Raw genomic sequence first — 26,157 nt, 5'->3', positions numbered from 1 at the left:
ACTTTTTCCAATATATCTTTTTTGTGATGGGGCAACCACATCTGAACACAGTATTAAAAAGTGGGCATACCATGGATTTATATAGAGGCAACATGATCTTTTTTTCCTGTTATCTCTCCCTTTCTTAATGATTCCCAGCATTCTGTTTGCTTTTTTGATGGCCGCTACACACTGAGCGGATATTTTCAGAGAACTCTCCACAAGGACTCCAAGATCTCTTTCTTGAGTTGTAACAACTAATTTAGACCCCATCATTTAATGTGTATAGTTGGGCTTAACACCATGCAACACAACATTGAGGGTACACTAGGCCTTTAAGGGGGTTGTTTCTCCCTACTCTCTTCTCTGCTAATCAAAGGACCCTTCCCCCCTTAATATATTTCCCCTTCAGCGCTCCCCCTGGGGCCTCGTGACCGCTCTCCCTCAGGGAGAGGTTATATAAACTCCACCTTTGGGGGAGAAATGGGGAAGGCTCAATATATCTCATCCCGCTCAGGAAGCTCCTGCCCAGCTCGCTCACTCTCCCCTCACTAAGGCTCCTCACCCTCGACCCTAACTGTCCCGGGTCCCCGCCCGCTCCCTGAGCACCAACGGCAGCGCGAGGCCAGCCCCGCCCTCTGGGGAGCTCCGCGAGCCAGCCTCCCCCTGGCACTCGCCGCTCCCACCTTCCCCCGCGAGCCGAAAATGGGAAAACAGCCCCGCCCCTACTGGGCTCCAGCCACGCCTAGGGCTTCGCATAGGCTGCTCGGGTGTGTAGCCACGCCCCTCAGCCATGGTCCGCCGCAATCTCCGAGGCAGCTACCCCGCCTACTCCCGATGAGCTGCTCAGGGGTAGATAGCCACGCCCAGTCGGAATAGACCCCGCCCCCTTGGCTGCTGGAGGCTGGAGCCTGCAAGGTGACGGCGGCCGTAAAGTACTGAAGTGTCGTGAGGGTGGCGGGTTTTTCGCTTGCTTTCTGTCCCAGCAGCCGGCCGGCGGGGGTGGGCAATGGGGTCGGTCTGTGTCGAGATGCTGCTGGAGGATCTCAGGGTCTTCGGGGTGGGCTACGAAGAGGAGGCGGTGCCCGACAAACGTGAGGCTGGCGGCACGTGCCGCCGGGGAGGAGGAGGGGGGCACTGGGGGTGGGGGTGTGCGGCGAGGTAGCAGGAGCCGGAATGGGGCTTGAGGGAGGAATTAGGGCGGAGGGGCTTCTGGGGCAGGTGCAGGGGGGTTGTGGGGGCTCAGGGAGCGGACCAGTGGGGCTGTGTCCTGCGGGTTGTGAGGAGGGGGTGGGTAACAGGGCTGTGGGGTGGTGGGAGTCAGGTGATGGGGTAAATTGAAATTCTGGCGGGGAGGGGGCTTGCGGGCGGTCTGGAGGAGAGGTTTTGGGGGTATGAGGCAGAAAAGCGATGAGCGGCATAATTTGCTCTTTGGACGCTGCTTCCTTCTGCGCTTATGTCCCTTTTTGCTCCACTTCCTGTGTTTAACGTTGGGGAAACTAGTGTTTGGGACTAGCTGCTGTTTGTATCAAGGATGCCAGCTGATAAAGTGCTCTGCCCCAGAGGCTGTGAGGTGGGACGAAGTGCCCCTTTTGTTTGGTCTGAAAATGGCGAGAAACAACTGTGATTTGACTGTAATCTATCCTCTGCAGTGCTAAACAACTGTAGTTGTGGTGTCTGCCTATTAAAGTAAGAGAGATGACATCTGTAAATTCATCAGTGATTCAACTCTGTATAAAATATCTGTCTTCTTACAGTGGTTGAACTATGCATGACGCACAGACTGGCACAGAGTGACTTGGCTAATGAATTAGTTGCCTTCACTACAACTAAAGATGATGCGTCTCGTCTCACTGTAGAGATTCTGAATGTCTTTGAACATGAAGTAAGAATGATGTTTAGTAAACAGCTAATAGAGGGTTGGGAGGAGGCATAGTTTGCTTTGTGTAGACTGGGGGGAAAGGTCATGTTTTGAAGAACGTATAGCTAGCACTAAATTCCTACACTCTGGTGTAGATGAGGCATGTATATACCAGCAGATCAACTTGAAACATAGCTGGGCATTATGAGACCTGTGCCTGCAGGCACAGCTAACGTACAACTTGCCTTGTACATGGTGCAGTTTTAGAACGTGTTGTCTAGAAACACTTTCTTTAATATAATTTTATCATAATTAAAACAAATCTACCAAGAGTGAAACAAATTCAAACCAGCCCTTGCCCTAAATATAGGTATAATAGAGTATGGTGATTTGGCTTCTTGCTGCTCTGAAGATTATTTCCTGTATTATAGGAACACCTAAAGGTCCCAACTGAGAACCACAGTCCTATGATGATGTGGCCTATATATGCACAGTTAGCAAGTTCCCGCTCTGAAAAGCAAACAATCTAAACAGATAAAAATATTCAGAGAGTGGGAGAAAGGAAAGCTTAATATTTTGAGACACTCCGTCACTTTTAAAGCAGGAAAAGAAACTGCTTTCTAGGTTGATAAGATTGGGGGATCCAATATACAGGTCCCTATCTATGCAATATTTTTAGCAGACAGTAGACACTTTAGCACGTTCTAAAATCACAAATTGCTTTTGGGGAAAAAAAAATAAACTTATTTTTCAATAGAAGTCTGAGGGCTTAAGCTCATGGCTGAGAACTCCCAAATTCTAATCCAACTCTGATACTGTTTCTCTCTGTGGCCTAGGTTGATATTTCATCTCTCTGTGCCTCAGTTTCTCCATCTGTGAAATGGTGGTGAAGATTAATACCCCGGGTTGGATTAATTGGTTAACATCTCTAAAGATCTTTAGAGATGCAAAGTGCTATATAATCAAGTTATGTGTACAGCTTGAAGTAGTCTTGGACTTTCATTGTTCCTCAGGTACTCAACAAAAGAGTTACTAAAGCTCATCAGAAAAAGGACAACAGATACTCCGGAATCAAGGATATCAACACCATTCAGGGACTGTATCCTTCTCTATTTGTTTAATATCAGGACTTCTAAATAAAAAGGCAAAATAAGTCCTTTTTTAGCTGACTTTCTTGATTCAGCCTGTACTTTGGTATTGTTCTATAGCATAGCTTACATGTAATTAATTCCTTGTAATCTGTTACTCAAGAGAGGAAGGGTGGTTCATTCAGTGATTAGGGTGCTAGCCTGGAACTCTGGAGACCGGTTCAATTACCTGCTATGCTGCAGACTTTCTTTGTGACCATAGGCAAGTCACTTAGTTTCTGTGAGCCTCATTTCCCTATCTGGAAATTGAGGACAATAGCACTGCCCTACCTTGCAGGTGTATGTTGCATTAAAGATTGTGAGAGTCTCCGATGCTATGATGATAGTCAACTTTCTCTAGTAAAGATTTTTAATATTAATGTTCTCCTAGCATTAGGTGAAAGATAAGTAACAACTTACTCTGCAACACCAGAAGAAACTGCTAAAGAGTCAGTGTTTGTACTGGGCTCCTCTGTGCTTGACACTGTACAAAATTTAGGAAGATACCCCAAAGAGCCTACAGTGTAATTTAAGATAACTGATATAGTTCTGCTGGGACAAAAACTATGTAGACAAGATCAGCTGGCAGTCTCCTGTGGTTATGGCAGAATTGGATTTTGAAGAGGCTTCTCCATGCATAAAAGAGCAGGATGGGAGAAAGCAGTTAACTTTAGGGTTGGAAAATGTATTCCTTTAGTGTAATATTTCTTGTCAATATCTTAAATTGCTCCCAGAACTGCAAACTTTTCAGATACCTTAGGCATCCTGGGATACTTCCTATCCATCAATGGAATGGAATCCATCAAGAATGATTTTTTAGTGCTTGGCAAAAATCTTGTGATCTCTGTTTTACAAGAAGGGCAATAGCCCTCTAAAGATAGTTTTACCTCTATAATGTCTTTGTTTGTTTTTAAGCACTTTAATTGAAATTTATGGACCAGATTCTCCATTGCACTAGTGTAAATGGATGCACGTGTGTAGGGCAACATGCTTCCAAGACAGAACCATAGGATTTTGCAAACGACTGAGTAAAGATGCAGGGCAACAAATGGTCAAACCCTATATTTCAGTAGATGCTACTCTGTTCTCTTCCGTGACTAATATTTGTTAGCATTGACGTAGAGGAGGAAGAAGAGAACCTCTTAGATGCCTACACAACACCGTCAAAGGTAAGTATATAGTGTTCTGTACGTTTCTGTTCCAAGCAGAGCTACCCAGCTCCATTCTCCTCTGAGATGTTGGAAGCTGGGTGGAATTTTAAGGCTTTGGGGCATATGTGAAAGTGTTACTGTTTGTTTGCTATTTCATCTGTCTTAATGCAAGCAAAGATTTACTTTCTTATCTGGGGTGAGCACAATTTTCTTTCTTTGGATGTGTGATTTAAATATTGTTTCCCTTTCATCAGGGTAAGGGAGGGAAGATAGATCTTGTGGCTGGGCTGGACAGTTTTCATGATTGTTGCAGGGTTATTTTTAAGGAATAAAGCCCCAGTCCAGCAATGACTTCTGCATACCGCTTTGAATTTGGTATGGGTGCAGGGGTCCATCTGTGCAAATGTTATTGCAGGATCGGGGCCTGTGTCACTTTAAAAGTCATAGGCCTAATTCTTTGTTGCCCTACTAATCTGTTTTGGCAGCATTTTACACCCATTTTACATGGTATTGATCTAAATGACTACACAAGGTGCATTGCAGTGGAGAATAAGGCCCTCTCATGGGTCTCCTGAGGAGTAGTAGCTGAGAGAAAATGGCATATGTGTAAAACCCTCAATTGAATTTCAAAATAGTCTGGGAAAGACTGACGCATCTGTTCTTCCTGTATTGTAGGGCTCTCAGAAACGGAACATAACGACACCAGAAAATCCACGGTCTAAAAGGACTTTATCCACCCGTAGCCCCCACCTGCTTTTCTCTCCAAACAGCTTCTCACCAAGGTGTGGTATTATTGGTCTCCCACTTGAGTTGGCTCTTTTAGCAGCTCCCTGACTCCTCCTCACACTATCTTTGAATGTGGTTTAAATTGTGGCTGAATTTTGAAGCTAAAGCCTCAAGACATTTGAAACTAGAAACTGAATTTCCTCTTGTATAAGCAGGGGAATACCAAGCAGGAGTAGGGAAGTGGTATTACCTCTGTGTGTGGCATTAGTGAGACCATTATTGGATCATAACATCCAGTTCTGGTGTTCACATTCAAAAAGATTTTGAAAAATTGGGAAGAGTTTAAAAAAAAGAGCCACAATAATTATTTGCTGTCTAGAAAACATACCTTAAAGTGAGAAACTTAAGTTCAATCTTTTTATTTTACGCAAAACTCTTGGTCACAGTCCTCAAGTATGTACATGGGGAAGAGATTTTTGGATAGTAGGCAGCTCTTTAATTTAGCAGAATGAGATCCACTTACTGAAAACTGAAGCTAGACAAATTCAGGCTAGAAACAGGTGCAAATTTGCAACAATGAGAGTAATTCATTGTTGCAACAATTTAGCTATGGATGTGGTGGATTCTCCATCCCTTGAAATCCTTAAATCAAAACTAGATATTTTTTCTAACAAATATGCTGTAGCTCAAGCAGAATTTATGGGTTTGATGCAAAAATTATTGGATGAGGTTCTCTGGCTTGTACTACACAGGAGGTCAGACTAGATGATCATAATGGTCCCTTCAGGCCTTAAAATCTATGAATCTTTCCTGTCTTCACAACCCTATTGGTGATGGACACAGATTATTAATAACTATGCGGTAGTACTTAGAGGCTGCACCTAAGGTTGGGGACCCTATTGTGATAGGCACTCTACAAACATAGTGAGAGAATCCCTGCCCCAGAGAGCTACTTAGACATGACAGATGAAGGGTGAGAGAGAGAGAAATGGGCAAAGTGACTTGCCCAAGCTCACAAAGGCGGTCAGTGGCAGAATTTGGGGGTAAAACCCAGGTCTCCTGAGTCCTGGTTTGGTGCCCTAATCCACACTGCCTTCCCAGTCTCACGGTGTATGCTAATCTGATGACATGGGGGCAAAGCTAGAGTAAGTCAGGGAGCAGATCTGTCTGTCTGTTTTAACCACGTATATGGTCCCTATCACTAGTATGAAATCACCTCACAACTCCCCTGTGAGGTGAGGCAGTGCTATTATCCCCTATTTAATGATGGGGAGCTTAGGCTAAGTGACTTTTTTTTTTCTCTCTCTCTCAAGGTCACACAGGGACTCTGTGGTGGGGCAGGAATTAAATCCATGTCTTCCCAAGTCCTAAACTGGTTCCCTACCCACTGGACAATCCTTCTTCTGAAATGACTGACAACTGTGGGACGCTATCTGATCAGAGATGTCTCTGCTTTCCCCTCCCAAAGACAGCCAACAGAGTAGAGACAAAGATCTACCACTACTGGGTTTGGGTGGGCAGAAACTACTGACAGGTTAGACTACTGCTATCTAAGAGACACCCAGAGTATAGCAGGAAAGACTTCAACAAGCTGCTGGCCCAGGACAGTTTCTGGGAATCCTGATACTTGCACATGCCTATGGTTAGTAGGAAAGGCACAGGTGAAAAGAGAAACTTGCTACCAGTGCCTCAACCACTTAGCAATTGAAGAGCCCCCTGAGTTATGGTTTGTTTGTGTTGAAGCTTTTTTCTTTGTAAGCGTTAGTGACAATAATCCCATCATCTGGTTAAATTCCAATTTGGGTACCTATATTCTTGCCTGCTTAAAACTCCCCCTGCAGTTTCATGTGGATACAAGATTATTCTTGTTCTAAACCATTGTATTGTATTGTTATGCTGTGTTAAACAGCTGCCACATCCCACCCAAAAGGTGGCTAAATTTCTGTGGCAGAAGAAGTCGTCTCTATATCTAAGCCATTAGATATCTGAATAAACCCATGTTACAGAAGGCTTGGTCTAACTTGTACTAGATTTGTTGCTTTTAAAGTCAAATGAGATCAAGTCACTTTTCACAATTCCTTTTCTTCCCTCCATGCAGTGCTACTCCCTCTCAGAAGTATGGCTCCCGGAGCAACCGAGGTGAGGTGGTAACCTCATTTGGCTCTGTGCAGGGCACATCCTGGAGTGGAAAAGGAGGCCACGGATCAAGTGTGAAGCTCTTTGGTCCACCAGAACAGTCGCTAACCAAGAGTTACAAATTCATGTTCCAAAAGTTTCATGACATCCGGGAAGGTACCTTAAAGATTTTTTGTATGTAAGAACCCCTAAAGACTTATGGTACCTTACGCTTCGGCTCTTAACATCTTTACTAACTAGAGAAGCCAGAAGCTTCTTCCCAATGAAAACTCTGTTCTGGTGAACATTGTGAAGGCTGCTGTGAGCACATCAGGCCTGTGTCCTAGTCCCTCCACTGGCTCCCAGTTAGCTTCCGATGCCAGTCTGAGCAAAGCAATTAATGGGTGAACCCCCAGTGAGATCAAATAGCAAATTTTGCTCTATGAACCGCCATGACAGCTGCCCTCCTCTGGGACAATACAGACTACAAAGCACAAGATGAAGAATGTGAGAACTGGGGCAGTGCATTTTTGGATAAGGAGATCCAGCTATGGAGCAAACTTCTCGAGGGGATCAGGCGAGTCTGGGCCCTGACTACATTTAGAAAATGCTGCAAAACCCTTTCCGCCATAAGAATAGCATGCAAAAAACTGACACCCCTTTGTATCCAAACCCCAACCAACAGACCACCAAAAAAAAAAACACCCCCCACACACAAATGAGACCTTGAAAAGGGAGCAGTGCCATGAAGTCTGCTATAAACTTCACTTTTGCATTTAATTTTTGTGTGGAAGGAGCTCTGATACTACCGTGATTGACTGACTGAAAATCAGGTCTTGTATTTGGAGGTGCTGACCATCTACAGCTTCCACTGAATTCAGGATGTGGGAACTCAGCATCACTGAAAATCAAGCCAATAATTTAGTGAGACAACAAGAGATTTGGTTTGCCCCTATAAATAGGAATTCCAAAACTGGTTCAGGGCAGCATTTTGTTTAGGACACAAGATATTGAACAGTGCTAGGTGCTTCTGTGGAAGCTGCAAGAAACTTGAGGTGGTCAGTTATGGAATAACCTGCCCATAGGGCAGGTTGGAAGTTGGCTCAAGCTTTGAAGCAAGTGGGTTTATTTTCCTTCTTCTCTCCCCCGCCCCCACTCTGCCCCAACCCTCTTTAATGGAACTGTGGATAGTCTTGTCCGTATAAATGCTGAATCCTACTAAATTCTTGTAGCTGTATTTCCACAGACTGACTAACTGTAGCTCACGAAAGCTTATGCTCAAATAAATTTGTTTGTCTCTAAGGTGCCACAAGTATTCCTTTTCTTTTTGCGGATACAGACTAACATGGCTGCTACTCTGAAACCTATTTATTTTATGTGTGTTTTAAATTTGCTGCCTTCCAATTTCATTGACTGCCTCTTTGCTTTTGTTATGAGAGAGGGTAATTAGGAGCCCCCCGATTAACATTTTCTGTACTGTTCAACATGTTCATATGGAATGATCCAGGTACTTCATACTATTCAAAGATGGCATTTGACCTCCAGTTAAAGTAGGCAATTAAGTTTGCCTTTCCTGATCTCAAGAAATCACTATCCATGAGTCCAGCTGTTCCCTTGCTGGTTAGGCAGAGTACTTTCTTCTGCTTTAGAGTAGTATCAGACATTGGTGACTAATGGGGTATATGGAGATAGGGGAGTTATGGAATTTTGTTAAGGCAGTAGGATAAGGTGCGATCCTCGGACTTTGGAGACCTGGGTGCAATTCCCTGCTCCACCATGGACTTCCTGTGTGATCTTAGGTAAATCATTTAGTCTCTCTGTGCCTCGGTTCCCCATCTATAAAATGGGGATAACAGCACTTCCCTACCTTACATGGGGTAATGTGAGTATGAATATGTTAAAAATTTGTGAGACACTTGGGTTCCCTCGTGGTGGTGGGGGGCAGATAAGTACCTTGGATCCTGAAAGACAAACTCTATTTTAAATTGGCTCCTGACTTCATGTTCTGTCTGCTTGTTTCTGCAGAAATCTTAAATGTTCTTACACTGTTTTATGATTTTAGTACTGTCCTGGAAGATAGAAGAACTTGGGGATGCACTGAAGAAACATTACAAGATCGAGGAGTTCACTTCTGTGTTAGTCCCTGCACAGGTAAGCACTGCATCTCAGGAGCTTTTTCATAAGTGGGTGTGTTTGCAAGTCTCTTCTGTTGTTATTTCTTTGTCTGTCACTACATTGCATTGGCAGTGATTTTTCCATTAAATATTGCAGGATATATAGAAGTTGCACCTTTGAGACTGTTGGTCAGTAGCATGTTGTGTAGTTACTCTCTCCTTCGTTATTCTCAAGGAAACTTATAAGAATAGAAGTCTTGCCAGACTGGATCAGATCGGGGTCTGCGTAGCCCAATATCCTGTCTCTGACAGTGGCCAATACCAGATGCTTTAGAGGAAGGTATAAGAAACATCAAAGAAGACAACAATGGAATTACTCCTATCGGGGACCTTCCACATGCCTGTTATTTATGCACTGGCATATGCCTTTAGGCAGGAGGGCTTAAATTCCTTCTAAACTTCCTGTCTTATGTAACAATGGATGTTAGTTATCCATATAAATTAGGCTTAAGTAGACTCCATCTTTTACATACAAGGAGAACCAATAGCCAGAAAGTCAGCAGTATGTTGGAACCGTCTGAGGGGACAGAGCCAGAAGACCAGCTGGAGCATGTGAGGATGTCTGTAGGATGTGGAGAGCAGCATAGCAGACTTGCACAACCTGAACAGTCCAAAAGAGTTCCAGCTGAGAGGACAGATGGTCTAGTGTTTAGGGCACTGGCCTGAGACTTAGAGACCTGGGTTCAATTCCCTGCTTGCCCAACAGACTCCCTGTATGACCTTGGGAAGTCACTTAATCTTTGCATGCCTTAGTTCCCCATCTGTACAGTGGAATAATAGTGATTTGTATACCATACCAGGGTGTAATGAGGATAAATGCCTTAAATATTGTGAGCTTCTCAGATACTACAGTATTGAGATACATGTAAGTACTTTAGATACAACTGTGACCATGCATCAATTTGCTTGGTTTGCACTGCCGCCTCCTTAAGCCAAATTGGCCCAGCAAAAACGGGCCTGATTTGCAAACTACGGTAAAAATTTGTGTCTGCAATGAGTTGCATCCACAACTGATTCATTGAGAGAGAACTTTATTTCTCTTCCCCAGAAGTCCATTGTTAGGATAGTTTATTGCAGGTCAAAAATTGGGCCTGAAAATTAGGGCTGAGGGGTCTCTTCCTTGTCCTGGGATTCAGCTTAGTTTTTAAGGCACTGGAAATTTGTGGAGCTTCTGAGACTGCTGTCTTGCATGGGAGATGAATTTGTGCAGTAAGGTCCCTTTGGCTAAGATCATTCTATGCTTTTTGTTCTGTAGGAACCGGTCACTGTGCTGGGACAGATTGCCTGTGACAGCAATGGAAAACTGAATGCCAAGTCAGTCATTCTAGAAGGGGATCGAGAACACTCTTCAGGAGGGCAAGTTCCTGTGGATTTATCAGAACTGAAAGAATACTCCCTCTTTCCAGGACAGGTGAGGTGTTGGACAGGGCATATTGCTGGGGGCAGAAGGGGCTAGCAAATCTGTCCATTACTTTGAGATGCAGGAATTATATAAGAGAGTTTTCAAGGTTTGAGTCTTGATTTCTAGAATGCTGGGTGCGGATGGTTAGAATTGTCAAAGGAGCCTAATGAGTTTCCGTGGAATCTGGATAACTTTGAAAATTATTTAGTCTCTGTGACTCAGTTTATCCATCTTTAAAATGGGGATGATGCTTACTTTGTTTTGTAAAGCACTTTGAGATCTGAATATGAAAAAATAATAGCCAAGGTCTTATTATTACTACTAGGGGGATAGGCAGAAATATATTCCCTTCTAATAAAACCATTTTGGCAGAATAGATACAACACTGGATTGGGGACTTGGATACTATGCCTGGCTATGCCACTGGCCTATCAGGTGACCTTGGGCAAGTCATGACCCCTCTCAGTGCCTCAGTTTTCCCTCTGTAAAATGGGGCTAATGATATTGATCTCTTTTGTAAAATGCTTTGCAATCTACTGAAGAAAATACTAAATAAAAGCTAGGTATTACTGATAGCCTAGCCCTTTCCTGAGTCTGAATAAGCAGTCACCCTGGTGTCATGGATTTCTTCTATTTAACTGTTTTCCAGGTTGTGGTGATGGAGAGTATTAACAGTACGGGTGGTAAACTGGTTGCATCTAAGCTGTATGAGGTGAGTAAATCCAACTAAGCACAAATCCTTTTCTACTCTTCCCATGTCTTTGTGCTGTCAATGAAACATCAGGAGCAGGTCTAGAACTTTTTCCCAGAAACTGGCTTCTCTGTTCTTACAAACATAAAAAGAAAAGGAGTACTTGTGGCACCTTAGAGACTAACCAATTTATTTGAGCATGAGCTGTAGCTCACGAAAGCTCATGCTCAAATAAATTGGTTAGTCTCTAAGGTGCCACAAGTACTCCTTTTCTTTTTGCGAATACAGACTAACACGGCTGTTCCTCTGAAATCTTACAAACATAGGCGCCGACTCCATGGATGCTCCAAGGCTAGAGCACCACAGGAAAAAAAAAAAGGGTAGGTTCTTAGCACCCACCGGCAGCCCCCCATCAACGCCTCCTGCTACCCCCCAGCGCCTCCCACCTGCCACGATCAGCTGTTCCGCAATATGCAGGAGGTGCTATGGGGGGAGAGGGGAGGAACGAGAGCTGGATGTGCTCAGGGGAAGGGGTGAAGTGGGGGTGGGGCCTGGGACAGAGCCAGGGGGAGCACCCCCGGGCAGATTAGAAACTTGGTGCATATGCTTACAAGCGATTTTTATAGTTGGATGATCAAACAATTTAATTGTGAAATAATTCTGAATGATTAAATAATTAACCCTTCTGGAAAAGGAGTTAGTCTTGTCTATCTAAGTAACTTGTACTGCGTGCAAGTTAATCTTACCATTTGTGAGGCACATCTGTTAAAACATGGGTCTAAACTGTCAAAAGTAGGTAATGACTTTGGGGCCTCTATTTTTGAGTCCCCAACATGATACGTTTAAAGAAGCCTGGCTTTCAAAAGGTGCTTAGCACCCACTTCCTGAAAACTGGGCCCCTTTATTGTGCCTTAGGTTGGATCCCCCCACATTGTGAGGGACTTTTGAAAAATTTAGGCCAAGATTTGTTTTTCAGTGTACATCTTTTGTGTCAGGTTTGTTGCATCTGTGTATCGCTAGGTGTTAGATATGTTGACACCCTAGAACATCAGAAAATACAACACTTACTAATGTGGCATCCAGAAATCAAACTGCTAGAAAGATTATCCACAACTCACTAGGAGTCCCATCACCTTTGATAGTGCTTGAGTAAATAGGTCTTGCAAAGTCAATAAAACAGGGCTCTTTTAAACTAAAGAGCGCAGAAGGGAATACTTTCTGTTCAGTTTCAATGCTGATTCTAATAGGCCAATGATATTCCCCAAGCTCCACATTCTGATTCCCAAACATCTCCTGTAGTGCTGATGTTCCTTGAAATCTACAAACCAAAAAACAGCAATCTAACTTTACTTCCTTAGCAAGCATCCATCCACCTGTTTGTGCACATGCAGCAGGGGTGGTTAGACTTCATCTTTATTCCATGACTTAGACATCTTGCAAAGACCTCTTAAGTAAATGCATCTCACTAAGTATCACAGGGTTTGTCTGAGGCTATCTAAGTGCTCCTTTGGGGATGTATAGTTTTTGGATGGCTGCTGCAGCAATGTGATATCTATCACTAATGCATGAGGCTGACCCCCCCCCCCCCATTTTTTAATCTCACTAAGCCCCTGTGGGTAGTAGATTTATAGAGCTTAATGCACATCACAGGTGGTTGAGGTCACTTGCCCTATGATCTTGTGTTTCACGGTACCACAGAGGCATGTGATAATCACCCAAGAATGTATTTGTCCCTATTAGTTAATCAAATCAAACTTTCTCCTCACTCCTGCAGGGATGGAATAAATGTCTTTCATGTAGAGCCTATGGACCAAATCCTGCTGTGGGTTTATATTGGTGTTGCTGAGAATAGAATTTGGCCATGTGCAATTATTCCCTTTGCTTGCAATGATTTTCAAGTATTCTTTCTCTTCAGGGGGTGCCTCTTCCTTTCTACCAATCTACAGAGCAAGTTGAAGGTGAGTTCAATTATTTTTAAAGATTTCTCCCTCCCCCACCATCCCCCCCAGCTTAGAAAATCAAGGTTAGCTTTGCATACTGGTTCTTTAGAGAATTAGACAGATACACACTCAACAGCACAAACTGCAGCTAGTGCAGTTTCTCAGATCTGGTACACGTTAAACTTTAAAAGCATCATTACGTACTCTTTACTGGGCATAGCTTCCTATTTTTTTAATAGGTCTATTGTGGGATTGTTCTTGGATCCAATCCCAGTGATCTGTTAAAATAATCTCCTGTGTTCTGACTCTGCACTGAGAATGTCATGAAAAATTGAATTAATTTCAGGGGCTGGCTTAAACCCAACCAAAGGCCTTTAGTTAGAATTTTTTAAGATGCGCCCAGATATATATATAGATATTTCAGCAGCTTTCTATCTGTTGGAAGGGCAATTGGGGAGGGAATCAGAGGAAAAATGATCAGATCATAACATGCTAAGGAGTCACTCTTGACCTCTCCAGTATTTCTGTATCAGAGAGTCTCAACCTGCCTTGAACCACGCCCCACTTTAGCACTGCCCAGTTTAGCACTTGGAGGCTCCCCCCAACTACAAAAATACCCCCCACCCTTAAGCACACTAAGTCACAACAGCACCCACTCAAATTTGGCCCAGTCTCTCCTCTCTCAGATGGAGGCGCGGCCGAGCCAAACCTGAGAGGTGATGCCACATCTCCCCTCCTGCGCACCAGAAGGCAACACCACCCATTTAAATTTGGCTCATTCCCCCACCCCCTGGTCATAACAGAGGGGTGGACAGGCCACACCCAAGTGGTGCTGTGACCTGGAACTTGCCAGCCCCTCACTTCTACCATAACCACTGAACCATAAGAAGGCTCATTGGGCCCCCTCAAAGTCTGATGTGCCCCCTTCATTGAGAACCTCTGGCTTGTACTGATATCTTTATTGCACAGTAAATCATCTGGCTAAACTTGGGGGTGAGTTAAACAGGGCAGTATGAATCACTCATGATGCTGAATTGTCTCTCTTCCTTCTACTTCTCATCCTCCTTATGCAAATACTTAACACAAGCAATGTCTTGGATTTTATCCTCCTTCCCTCAATCAGTGATGTGGCACAACACGATTGCCTGGATAGCATCCCTTGTAAGACCATCTGACGCATAAGAAGAGAAGTGTTTTTTTTCGTGTTTGTTTTTTGGTCTAAAATCATCCAGAATCACTGTGGATAGAACCCTAAACAGAAATATTTTAAGTGGCAGGGTGGGGAGATGCTCTTTTATATTGCACACCCCAGCCAGAAAAATTGAACAGCTAAGAAATAGCACTGGGCTTGTGTGTGTGTATCAGATCTTAAACATCACATCACAGTGCCTCTCTTTCCATTTGATGGATGCTTCTGTGTGCAACATCTGAGAGCAAGATCTTAGAGAGAGCAAACAGCGCCAAGCAAAGGTAAATGGAAATCCCCCACGTGTATGATGGCAGGATAGAGGATGCCCTATGGGCAAAGGGGGAGCTTAGAAACTTGTGCTAAAACTGTTGTAATACATTTTAGATTTGGAGCTGCAAATGGTCTTGTTTGCTTGTGGGCCCTACACAACTTCCGACAGCATCACCTATGACCCTATGTTGGATCTGATTGATATTATCAACAAAGACAAGCCAGATGTCTGCATCCTGGTAAGAGAGAAGATTTATTCCTTTTGGGTTATTCAGAAGAAGAGTTGCATGTTTGGATTTGGATCCTGCAATGAGTTCTATGCAGATGGACACCTGCCCAGCATGGAGCCCATTGACTTCAATGGGGTTCCATACAGGGGCCTTCCCACATGGAGTTCCTGGCAGAACAAGGGCTGCGGTCCCAACTAGGGGTCTCCTGAGAAATGGCTTTTGCTGTAGTAATTATTCTGAAATATTTCTTATGTTTATGTAGGGCCTGTTCTCCTCTACCTCCAACCGTTACACTTACTACATCTGGTCGTCAATTACATTCTGATCTCTCAAAAACTTAAGCATATTTTATTATTATTTGTATTACTATAGCACCTAGGCGTTCTAGTCATGGACCAAGGCCCCCAACTGCACTAAGTGCTGTACAAACAGAACAAAAAGATGGTCCCTGCACTAAGGAGCTTAAACTGCAAGTATAAGACCACACGCAACAGATGGATACAGACAGACAGGGGAGTACAAGGAAACAATGAGACAATATTGGCCAGCATACTAGGCTGTGATCTCAGCACGCCAGCAGCCTAACTATTGTCACTTTTTTTTTTATAGGCATCACAGAACAGAGATCTTGAGGAGGGTTTTGAAGGAGGATAATGAGGTAGTTTTGTAGATGTTTTGCGGGAGTTCCTCTCAGTGTGAGGGGCAGGATGAGATAAAGCACGAAGGTGCTTAGCTCTAGGCATGTGAGTAGTGCCAGTGAAATCAAGGGAATTGTTCATATGCTTTAAGTTAAGCGTGTGCATAACTTTTTTTGCAGGATTGGGGCTTTAGAATGTAAGCATTGCAGAGCAGTGTCTGTGTCTTCCTGTATGTTTGTACAGTTCTTAGCACAATGAGGTCCTGATTCCAGTTGTGGCCTTGGTCCATAATAATAGGATTCTAAAGCACAAATCCTCTGAGAATCATTGCAGCTGTTTGACTGCATAGCAACACAACATAACTGTTAAGGACTAGAAAAGAGGAAGATTCCCATATTTAATTAAAATTGCAGGTGGGGAATTGAAGGAGGCAGAATGGAATTACTCAAAGCTGGAGTTTGGCCAGGACACTGGGGTTAATGCTCTTATGAAAAGTGCCATGGGATATTTAATGAACATGGGCTTTCAGGACCTTGGTTTTATTTCCCTTTTTTATGCCGTTGCTTTGTAACTAAATGCTATAACATGTAGCTGAAAACTGTTTCCATTCAAAAATACTAGGCTTAAAAAATGATGTGAAAATTCAGCTGTGATCAATTAGGCTACAATCCAAAAGCAAGATGACCATTCTTGGTCAAAGCTTATTGCTGCAAGTCCTCTTACAAGGCCCATAATATATGAATGCTTTTTTATCTCCATGTGAAGTTTTGAATTCCCTGATGCAAATGCCTACCTTGCTGTAATGTGCACATCTTCTTGGTTGACAGGAATAGCCCTAGAGTGAGTGCCACCTAGAGTTAGTACATGCCTTTCTCTGTGCCCAATCCATAAAGGATGTGAATCTGTCTCTAACTGAGCTGTAATATGTTGGCATCCTCTCTGGATTGGGCATGGAGGCAGAGACACTGATTAATGGTTTACATACTTCCTTGGGGCAGAGGAAGCTCATTCCAAAGTGTGTGAGGTCTATAACAGTTCAGATTCTAGGACCTCTCAAGCTGATCTGTCCAGAGACTCTGTTTCTGCCACTGTCTTGTTCTGTGGCCTTGGGAAAGTCTGAGTGTCTCAGGCTTCTCCATCTGAGAGAGAAATACACTCACTCCTGTAAGTTACTGAGTTAAGTGCACAGTAGTATTAAGAGGAAGCTTTTGTATTATAGTATATCCTAGAGCCCCAACTGAGTTCGAGGCCTTCTTGTCCAAGGTGTTGCACAGATACAGTGAGACAGTCCCTGCTCTGAATAGGCAAGACAAATAAAGAAAGGGAGGTGAAACAGGCAGAGAGAGGGGAAGTGACTTGCCCACGTTCACACAGTAGCAGAGCTGGGAATAGAGCTTGGGTCTCCTGACTGCTAGGCCAGTGCTCTATCCATTAGCCCATGTTGCCTCTTCTTTGATTTTCTTTAAATTGAATTCTAAACAAGACTAGCTGTGAACCGAAGAGCTTTTAGATTATGTACCACACAAGGGATAGGGTTTATCGGATAGCCCACTAGAGGTCCTAGTGTGACTTCAAAACCAACCTGTGTTTGCCCAGAAGAGGCTGGTTGCAGTAACATTTTTATGTTAGGTAATCTCATTTTATATATATTTTTTTAAAAAATGCATAATGAATTTAAACCAAAAATGAAGCCCAGTTTCTGTATGTAACTACGTAAAGTTACCCATAGCCTCACAATCTCTGTGAGAGTGTACAGCAAATACAGGCAGTTATTAAATTCCCTTGGGAGTCAGTGATTTACCCTTCTATTCAGAAAAGGTGAAAGGCACCTTGAAAAAAACAGTTACTCATCTTCTTGTAACTGTTCTTCGAGATGTGTTGTTCATGTCCATTCCAATCAGTTTGTGTGTGCACACACGTGCACGGTGGCCGGAAGATTTTTCCCCTAGCAGCAACTGTAGGGTCAGCCTGGGTGCCCCCTGGAGTCGCGTCTTCATGGCACCCAATATAGAGCTGTGCCGACCCTTCCCCCCCACCCACCCCATGTTCCTTCTTGCCAGCTACTCCGACAGAGAGGTAGGAGGGTGGGTATTGGAATGGACATGAACAACACATCTCGACAAACAACAGTTACGAGAAGGTGAGGAACCATTTTTTCTTCTTCGAGTGCTTGTTCATGTCAATTCCAATCAGGTGACTCCCAAGCCCGAGTTCAGGAGGTGGGGTCAGAGTCATCCACTGATTGGAGCACCGCTCTACCAAAGACCGTGTCATCTCAGGCCTGCTGCGTAATCACATAACGGTTGGTGAAAGGGTGGATGGAGGACCATGTCGCTGCTCTGCAGATTTCCTGAGTAGGGAACTGTGCCAGGAACACTGTTGATGAAGCCTGTGCCCTGGTGGAGTGCGCAGCGATCGGGGGTGCAGGAACTCCCGCCAGATTGTAGCACTCACAGATACAGGAAGTGATCCACTTCTAAATGCATTGTGATGGCATGGATAGGCCTTCCATTCTGTCTGCCACCGCCATGAATAACTGGACCGATTTTTCTGAACGACTTTGTTCTCTCAATGTAAAAGGCTAGTGCTCTGCGGACATCTAGTGAACGGAGTCTGCTCCCTGCCGCTGGAATGTGGCTTAGGGTAGAACACCGGGACAAAGATGTCCTGGTTAATGTGAAACTGCGACACAACTTTCAGGAGGAAAGCAGGGTGAGGCCTGAGCTGCACCTTGTCCTTATAGAACACGGTATAAGGGGACTCTGAGGCTAGGGCCTTGAGTTCAGACACCCTCCTAGCCGAAGTTATTGCCACCAGGAACGCCACCTTGTAAGAGAGGTAGAGCAGGGAGCACATCACCAAGGGCTCAAAAGGTGGTCCCATGAGTCTAGAAAGGACCAGGTTGAGGTCCCAGATCAGGACAGGCTGATGGACGTTAGGGTATAGCCAGTCAAGCCCTTTTAAGAACTGGCTGACTATCGGGTTAGCAAACACAGAGCGACCCTCCTCACCTGGGTGAAAGGCCGAGATGGCAGCCAAGTGCACTCTTATTGGCAGTAACGAAAGCCCCTGCTGCTTCAGATGGAGGAGGTAGTCCAGAATAAGCAGCACTGATGCTAGTGTTGGGGACAAATAGCGCTGCACCGACCAGGTTAAAAATCTCTTCCACTTGGCAAGGTATGTGGCTCTCGTAGAGGGTTTTCTGCTGCCAAGAAAGACCTGTTTAACCTGGCCTGAACAGGAAAGCGTAATCGGGTTCAACCATGGAGCTTCTATGCCGTGAGGTGAAGCAACTCGAGGTTCAGATGTTGAAGACAACCATGATCTTGTTTCAGAAGGTCCAGGAAGAGCGGCAGGGTAGGAGAGATATGTACCAGTGCTGACGGGGCCAGGCTGGTGCTATTAATATGACCTGAGCTTGTTCTCTCCGGATCTTGAGGAGTCCCTTGTGAACTAATGGTATGGGTGGAAAGGCATATAGGAGATAACCTCCCCAATGGAGGAGAAATGTGTCCACGCTGGAGCCCTAGCTGTGATTTTTTTGGAAGGAGTAGAATTGCTGGCACTTCCCGATGTATCGCGTGGCGAATAGGTCTATCTGGGAAAGCCCCACCTCTGGAAGATTGAAATCATGACGTCCGGATGAAGGGGCCACTTGTGGCCGTGAAACGACCTGCTGAGGTGGTCCGCCAGCTCATTCTGTACCCCAGGGAGGTACAACGCTTGCAGGTGTATTGAATGTTCTACACAGAAGTCCCACAGCATGAGGGCTTTCTGGCACAGGGGAGAGGAGCATTCACCCCCCTGTTTGTTGATATAAAACATTGCCGTGGTGTTGCCTCTCATGACTAATACTTAACGGGACAATGTGTATGCCCGGAAGGTCTGGAACACCAGGCGCACTGCTCTCTGTTCTCTGGCGTTGATGTGAAGAGCCAGATCTGCCTGATATCAGAGACCCTGAGTCCTGCGGTCTCCCAGATGTGCTCCCCAGCCTAAGTCTGATGCGTCCATCACTAGCGACAGAGACGGCTGCAGACTGGCGAAGGGGATCCCTGAGCATACTTCCTGAGGGTTGAGCCACTATAGGAGGGAGTCAAGGACCAGGCGAGGCAGGGTCATGATCCTGTCCAAGCTGTCCCTGGCCAGGCGGTACACTATCGCAAGCCATGAAGAGGTTGAAGCCTGAGTCTGGCATGCTGCACCACGTAGGTACAGGCAGCCATGTGTCCGAGAAGCTTCAGGCAGTTCCTTGCTGTGGTGGTGGGAAACTGAGCCTCGAATCATATCGGTCAGGGCCTGAAACCTCGCTTGCAGCAGGCATGTCCTGGCCTGGGTCGAGTCCAATGTTGCCCCTATAAATTCTATTCTCTGGATGGAGGACAGTCAATTTCGCTTCCTTTAGAAGGAGACCCAGGTTGTCAAAGGTGGCTCTGATGAATCTGACCTGAGCTTCTACTTGGGTCTTGGAGCAGCTCTTGATCAGCCAGTTGTCGAGTTAAGGAAACACCTGTACTGAAACGCAGCGACTGCCATGCACTTGATGAAAACATGAGGTGCTGCTGATGAGCCAAACGGGAGGACTGTAAATTGGTAGTGGGTGTTGTTCACCACAAACCTGGGGTACTTCCTGTGGAGTTGGATGATCGATATGAAAGTATGCATCCTTCAGGTCGAGGGCAACATACCAATCTTCTGGATCCAATGAGGGAATGATGGAGGCCAGAGAGACCATGCGGAACTTGAGTTTCTTCACAAACTTGTTGAGTTCTCGTAGGTCCAGGATGGGCCTGAGGCCACCTTTTGGCTTTTGGTATAGGAAATACCGGGAATAAAAGCCTTCGCCCCCTGTGCTCCTGAGGAACCTCCTCCACTGTCCCTAAAGACAGGAGTGACTGCATCTCCTGGATAAGGAGCTGCTCATGAGAAGGGTCCCTGAAGAGAGTTGGAAGGGTGGGAGGGCACAGAATTGGATGGAGTATCCCCTCTCTACCATGCAGAGCACCCACCAGTCTGAGGTGACACAGAACCATGCACGGTAGAAAGGGGATAGTCAGGACGAGAAGGTAAGGCAGGGTGGATCCATTGTCAGGTGTGGTACACCGTCCTCGACCGTGCCTTCAATGGGCCGGCTTGGTGCCTGAAGATGGATTGGGTTGTCCTGAGCCCTAGCCAGAGGGTTGGCATGGTCTTCTCCTGCCATTCTGATTCCTCCTTCTGGATCCATCTTTGTGGGTTCTGCTGACTGAACCGCTGCTGGGGCTGCAGACAGAAGTGTCTCTGCTGCGTTGAAGGAGTTTAGAGGCCCAGGGACCTGAAGGTGGCTCTAGAATCTTTAAGGCTCCAGTCAGGGCGCTGGGTCGGGGGCCGCACCACACAGCATGGCCCCGCTCTGGTGCTCTTGCTGGGGCGAAGGGTTGGGGGCCACACCACGGCCCTGCTCCAGCTCCTCCATCCTCCAATAGCCCCCTCCAATGGGAGCTGCAGGGACGGTGCCTGCAGATGGGGCAGCGTGCAGAGCCGCCTGGCCATGCCTCCATGTAGGAACCAGAGAAGGGACATGCCACTGTTTCCGCGAGATGCTTGAGGTAAGCACCACTTGGAGCCTGCACCCCGAGCCTCTCCCCATGCCCCAACCGCATGCGCCAGCCCTGATCCCCCTCCTGCTCTCCAAACCCCTCGATCCCAGCCCAGAGCACCCTCCTACAGCCCAAACACCTCATTCCCAGCCCCACCCTGGACCCCACACTCCCAACCAGAGCCCTCACCCCCCTCCGCACCCCAACCCCAATTTTGTGAGCATTCATGGCCCACCATACAATTTTTGTTCCCTGATGTGGCCCTCAGGCCAAAAAGTTTGCCCACCCCTGCGCTAGGGCCTCATCTTGGGGGGAGAAGGAGAGCACCAGGAGAGGTGGTTGCTCCCTACTGTCCCCACCTGAGGGATCTCTTGACCCCGTGGAAACTGCAGTAGGTTGGCCTGGTCATGGTGCTGTGAAAGGCACAGGTGTCAGGCCCCATGCTGGTGCCGGCACCTGGTGCAACATGTGCCAGGGTTCCTGTAGCGTCAGTGCCGAGGGTGTGCCATAGCCGCAATCGGGGCCACTGATGCCTCCGTTGCTAAAGATAACGGTGTTAATGACCGAGACACTGGCTCCGGTGCCAATCATGGCAGAACGAATGTTGCAGACACCACTGATGCTGCACCCAAGTGGGACCCCTGGCTCTGACTCTGGGCTTGATGGAAAGCCCACAGAGTCCAACAGCGCCACTGTGGTTGATTTTGTCATTGAGGGGTCCACTGTGTTGGTCAGGACTGCCTATGATGCTGTGAGGAGGATCTTCTGCTCCCGCTATAGTTGGAGCGGTATGAGTCCAACTCTGAGTAGGAGGACCAGGGTGGTGCTACTCCTCTCGAGGTAGAGTGTCGAGAAGCAAGGGACCGACTGTGCTCACAGGATGGGGATGCTGGAGTAGAAGGGTGCCGAGGTGATGGGGATCAGCGAGCCATCATCGCTGGCTTTCTCTTAGGCTGCACGGGGTGCCAGGATGGAACCTGCGGTGCCGAGACACTCTCCTGTCTTGGCAGAGAGAACAGCGCTGTGAGCCTCAATAGGTCCTGCGCTGCCTCGAAAGCCTCTGGGGTATACAAGAGCTGTAGATGCTCCAATGGGTGTGGTGAGCGAGATGGGCCCGGACTCGACTGCCTCACCTGGGCAGAAGTCAGCATGGCCCCACTCTGAGTCCCCGAGCCGTGGCCCGACTGAGGTGCCGCTGGTGGCTGGTCCCTGGGTCTTGCTGAGGGAGATTGGCCTCTCTGTGACCTCGTTTTCTTCTGCGCTGGTGATGGTGATTGGGACCGGTGCCGAAGGCTGGAATGTCCCCAAGAGACTCCATGACCGTGCTGAGCTTCCTTGCCAGCATCTTTCTTTGACGCCGGATCCTTCAAAGATGGCGCCGGATCACTTCTCCCCGAAGCCGATGTGGTGGAAGCAGGATCACCAGCACCTAGGTCCAACTGAGGTCGGAGAGCTGCTTCCATAAGGAAAATTTTGAGACGCTGCTCCCTCTCCTCAATGGTTCTTGGTTGGAATTCCCAACAGATCTTGCAGTGGTCTTTCTGATGACCCTCGGCCAGGCACCCTAAGCAGGAGTTTTGGGGGTCCCTTTTTGGCATGCGCTTCACACAAATCTGGCAAGTCTTAAAGCCTGGGAATCGCAGCACGCCCCGATAACAAATGCAGGGGGAAAACATAGGGGACCATCCGTAACTGAAACTTATGAAGACTAGCTCACGAAACCTTATGCTCAAATAAATTGGTTAGTCTCTAAGGTGCCACAAGTCCTCCTGTTCTTTTTATTAAACTATAGTAACTACTGGAAACTAACTATGTACAGCATATAAAGCACTGTTAATCCACTTGCCAAAGCACGAGTAGAGCAAGGGGAAGTTCCAGCTACCATCACTGGCTGTAAGAAGGAACTGAGGGGGTGTAGAGTAGGCAGGGCTCTATATTGGGCGCCATAAAGGTGCAACTCCAGGGGTCACCCAGGCCAATCCTACAGTTGCTGCTAGGGGAAAATCTTCCGGCTAGTGTGCACGCACACACCTGATGGGAACATGAACAAGCACTCGAAGAAGAACAAGGCGATCCGCGGCCTAAGCTGATTTTTATCTGGACACCGTGGGCTATTAGGACTCTATAGAACCTTCTGTCTCAGGAGTGGGGAAACACGTGTTCAGATGGACATGGGTTTTTGGTCTTGTTAGTAAAGATTACGGGATAGTACCAATGGACTTGACTTGAACTTTTCAGACAGAGCAAACAAATAAAAAAATACCTTCAGACAATTTATTAGGTGGGGTCACTTTTTTTAAGAGACGAACCCTCCTTTAGATTAGAAGCCATACACTAACTGTCTGCAGTTAAGAAGAAAACTTCCCCATAGTTGTCTTGAAAGGGGCTCCTCTTTCTAAAGCAGCTGGTAATGGCCAATAGACTGAGTAAATGGACCATTCGTATCCAATGTTGCAAAACCATTGTTCAGCGATCACAAAGCACTTTCCCAGTATATGATCAATCACACAGCTTCCCTTGCTCTGATAACACTTTTAATTTTTAGCTTCTTGAGTGCTTTACAAAGGAGACAAGTAACATAATCCCCATTTTATAGATGGAGAAACTGAGGCACAGAGAGAGGAAAGTGACTTGCCTAACATCACTCAGAGGCCAGTAGCAGAGCTGGGACTAGAACCCAGGTATCCAGGGTTCCAGTTAGATGTTAGCCCCTGGGTGGGGAAACTGAGGCACAGAGGGCAAAGTGACGTAGTTTTTCTATGCCCATTTCTGCACAGTAGACCTGACTCCCAGTCCACTGCTATCATCAACTAAGTTATGCTCTCTCCTTAACTCAGGAATCCTGGCTCTCCTTCCTCCGTTGTTGTTCATTTGACCACACACCTTCCCTGAGCCAGGAGATGGAACCCAAGAGTCTTGGCTCCCAGTCTCTAGAAAACTTTCTTGCCAGCTGCGTCTTGTATATTACCTATGTTTAATGCAGCCTTGGTCACAATTCAGGGCTGGAGCACAAATCAGTGAGCAGGCAGGATGCAAGGGATAGATTTTTCTCTCTTTGAATTTCTTTCTTGACTTCTTGTTTTCTTCTAGTTTGGTCCTTTTCTCGATGCTAAACACGAGCAAGTTGAGGTAAGTTGCTCCCCAAGGGAGTTGAGGATCCACATGCATTTCCTCTCTGCGGTTTAGTAAATACCATGAGCTAACATCTTTGGGGCTGCTATGGAGCAGGTCCTTGGAAGACTCTCCTACCCCTCATTGCATGTCCCTTCAGAATGATGGCACATCAAAGGCAATGCCGGTACAACAGTAATGGAGGGATATTCCTTGAGTTTGCCCAAGAATTTAGATGAGTTTTGTCCGAAGTATTTACTGCCCATTAGAATCTTTGAATTGCCAGGCAACCCAAATATCCATGGCTTCTTTATGCGGATGAATCCCAGCCTCTCTAGGAGGCTATCACCATGTTACCAAATGAAACCAGGATTTATTAACTTTATGGGCAGCCTTTTAAAGGATGACCTTCAACTTTGGTTGGCATCTCCCCGTTGTTCCTTGAGGGAGTGGGGAGGCTACCAGAGTCTTTCCCAGTCTGTTTGGCTGAACTCTGCTCTTGGCATGGTCTATGTGACTTTCCTCAGAGAAAACTTGTAACAAATCAAGTTGTTCTTTCTTTGTCTGTAGAATGGTCAACTTATTGGATCATTTGAGGATATCTTTAAACATTGTCTGAAGATGATAATTGAAGGGACAAGAAGGTAAGTATTAAATAGCCTTTGTGCTCTTTTGTCAGGTTCCATCCAAGGATTTGAAAGCATTGGGAAACGTGACTGAATTAAAAAATTTTCTATCCCTTGTGCGTGCTGTATCTCAGGGAGGTGCTGAGAGATATGTTCATCCACATTCGCAGATGAGTGTATGACAATACTGGGACTAGAACACATGAAACCCGATTCCCTCTCCCTTCCTTAGGTTACTAGAAAATGGTTCGTTTCACAATACAGAGCCTAAACCAGTCTGATTCTCTAGTCTGCCTTTGAGAGGAAGAATGGCCTTGTAGTTAGGGCATTAGACTGGGATTGTGGAGATAAGGGGGTCAATTTTATTGTCTGCCAGAGACTTGCTGTGTGATCTCGAGCAAATCACTGTGGCCTGTTCCACTCTAAAAAGTTAGGTCAACTTATCTACGTCACTCAGGGCTGTGAAAAATGCACAGCCTTGAGCAGCATAGTTAAGCCAACTTGACCTCTAGTGTTAACAGCGCTAAGTCGATGGAAGAATTCTTCTGTCAACCTAGTTGGTGCCTCTCGGGGAGGTGGATTACCTAAAACGATGGGATGACGCTTCCTGTCAGCGTAGGTAGTGTCAGCGTTGCAGTGGTGTACCTGTGCTGCTATAGAGTTTCAAGTGTAGACAAGCCCTCAGTCTCTCTGTTCCTCAATTCCTCATGTGAAATAAGTGTAACTATCCTTCCTTTCTCGTGTTCATTTAGATGATTTATCACTTTGATGCAGGTAGGTCCTACTACAGTCAGCCAGGTCATGTCCCATTGTACAAATGTACAGTAAAATTTTCAAAAACTCCTAAGTGACTTAAGAGCCTAAGTGCCATTGATTTTTTTATTTTTTTTTAAATGTGACTTAGGTTTCTAAGTCACTAAGTGCTTTTGAAAATTTCACCATTAGTTAAGATAAACTCTTTAGGGCAGAGACTCTCTCCCTGTGAGTATAAGTTCACTGCAGAATTAGCTGAGGTTTTTACCTGGGTGTTGCCCCAATGCCCTCCGATCCACACATGTAGACACCTCACCTGAGTTGAGTGGTGCTTCCAGCTCAGGCTAGCTGGCTTGACTGGTGTGGGGTAAGTTAGAGCCCAGGTTCCACTCGGGGCTGGTAACCCATCCACTGTGCACTGAGGAAGTAGTGCTGATAGTCTTCCAGTGCCTTCCTGCAATTCCCCCCATTTTCCCAGAAGAACATACGAGTTTTCCCCCAAGTCACTGGGAAAGAATCCATAGAGCAGCTCACCTGACTGCAGCACAAAGGATGACAGGATACTCCCCTAGAAATCCAGTGAGCCACATGGGAG

At 46.0% G+C, this 26,157-nt stretch overlaps 1 protein-coding gene across 5 annotated transcripts in view; it reads left to right on the top strand.

Moving 5' to 3' along the window:
• Positions 1-837: 837 nt before the first annotated feature.
• Positions 838-26,157, top strand: part of POLA2 (DNA polymerase alpha 2, accessory subunit) — a 45,031-nt gene continuing 19,711 nt past the window's right edge. For 4 of the 5 annotated variants that reach the window (XM_048856018.2, XM_048856017.2, XM_048856021.2 and 1 more), the window contains exons 1-13: positions 917-1,073; positions 1,737-1,864; positions 2,854-2,939; positions 4,079-4,136; positions 4,794-4,900; positions 6,943-7,136; positions 9,022-9,110; positions 10,389-10,544; positions 11,185-11,247; positions 13,142-13,184; positions 14,740-14,864; positions 24,163-24,201; positions 24,754-24,827. In XM_048856018.2, coding sequence (XP_048711975.1) covers positions 989-1,073; positions 1,737-1,864; positions 2,854-2,939; positions 4,079-4,136; positions 4,794-4,900; positions 6,943-7,136; positions 9,022-9,110; positions 10,389-10,544; positions 11,185-11,247; positions 13,142-13,184; positions 14,740-14,864; positions 24,163-24,201; positions 24,754-24,827 — 1,247 coding nt within the window. In that variant the 5' untranslated portion in view covers positions 917-988. The other variant, XM_075130421.1, reaches the window with a different exon arrangement.

Source organism: Caretta caretta, chromosome 7, assembly GCF_965140235.1.
Source record: "Caretta caretta isolate rCarCar2 chromosome 7, rCarCar1.hap1, whole genome shotgun sequence".
Taxonomy (NCBI): Eukaryota; Metazoa; Chordata; order Testudines; family Cheloniidae; genus Caretta; species Caretta caretta.
This window is presented reverse-complemented; position numbering and strand designations above follow the sequence as displayed.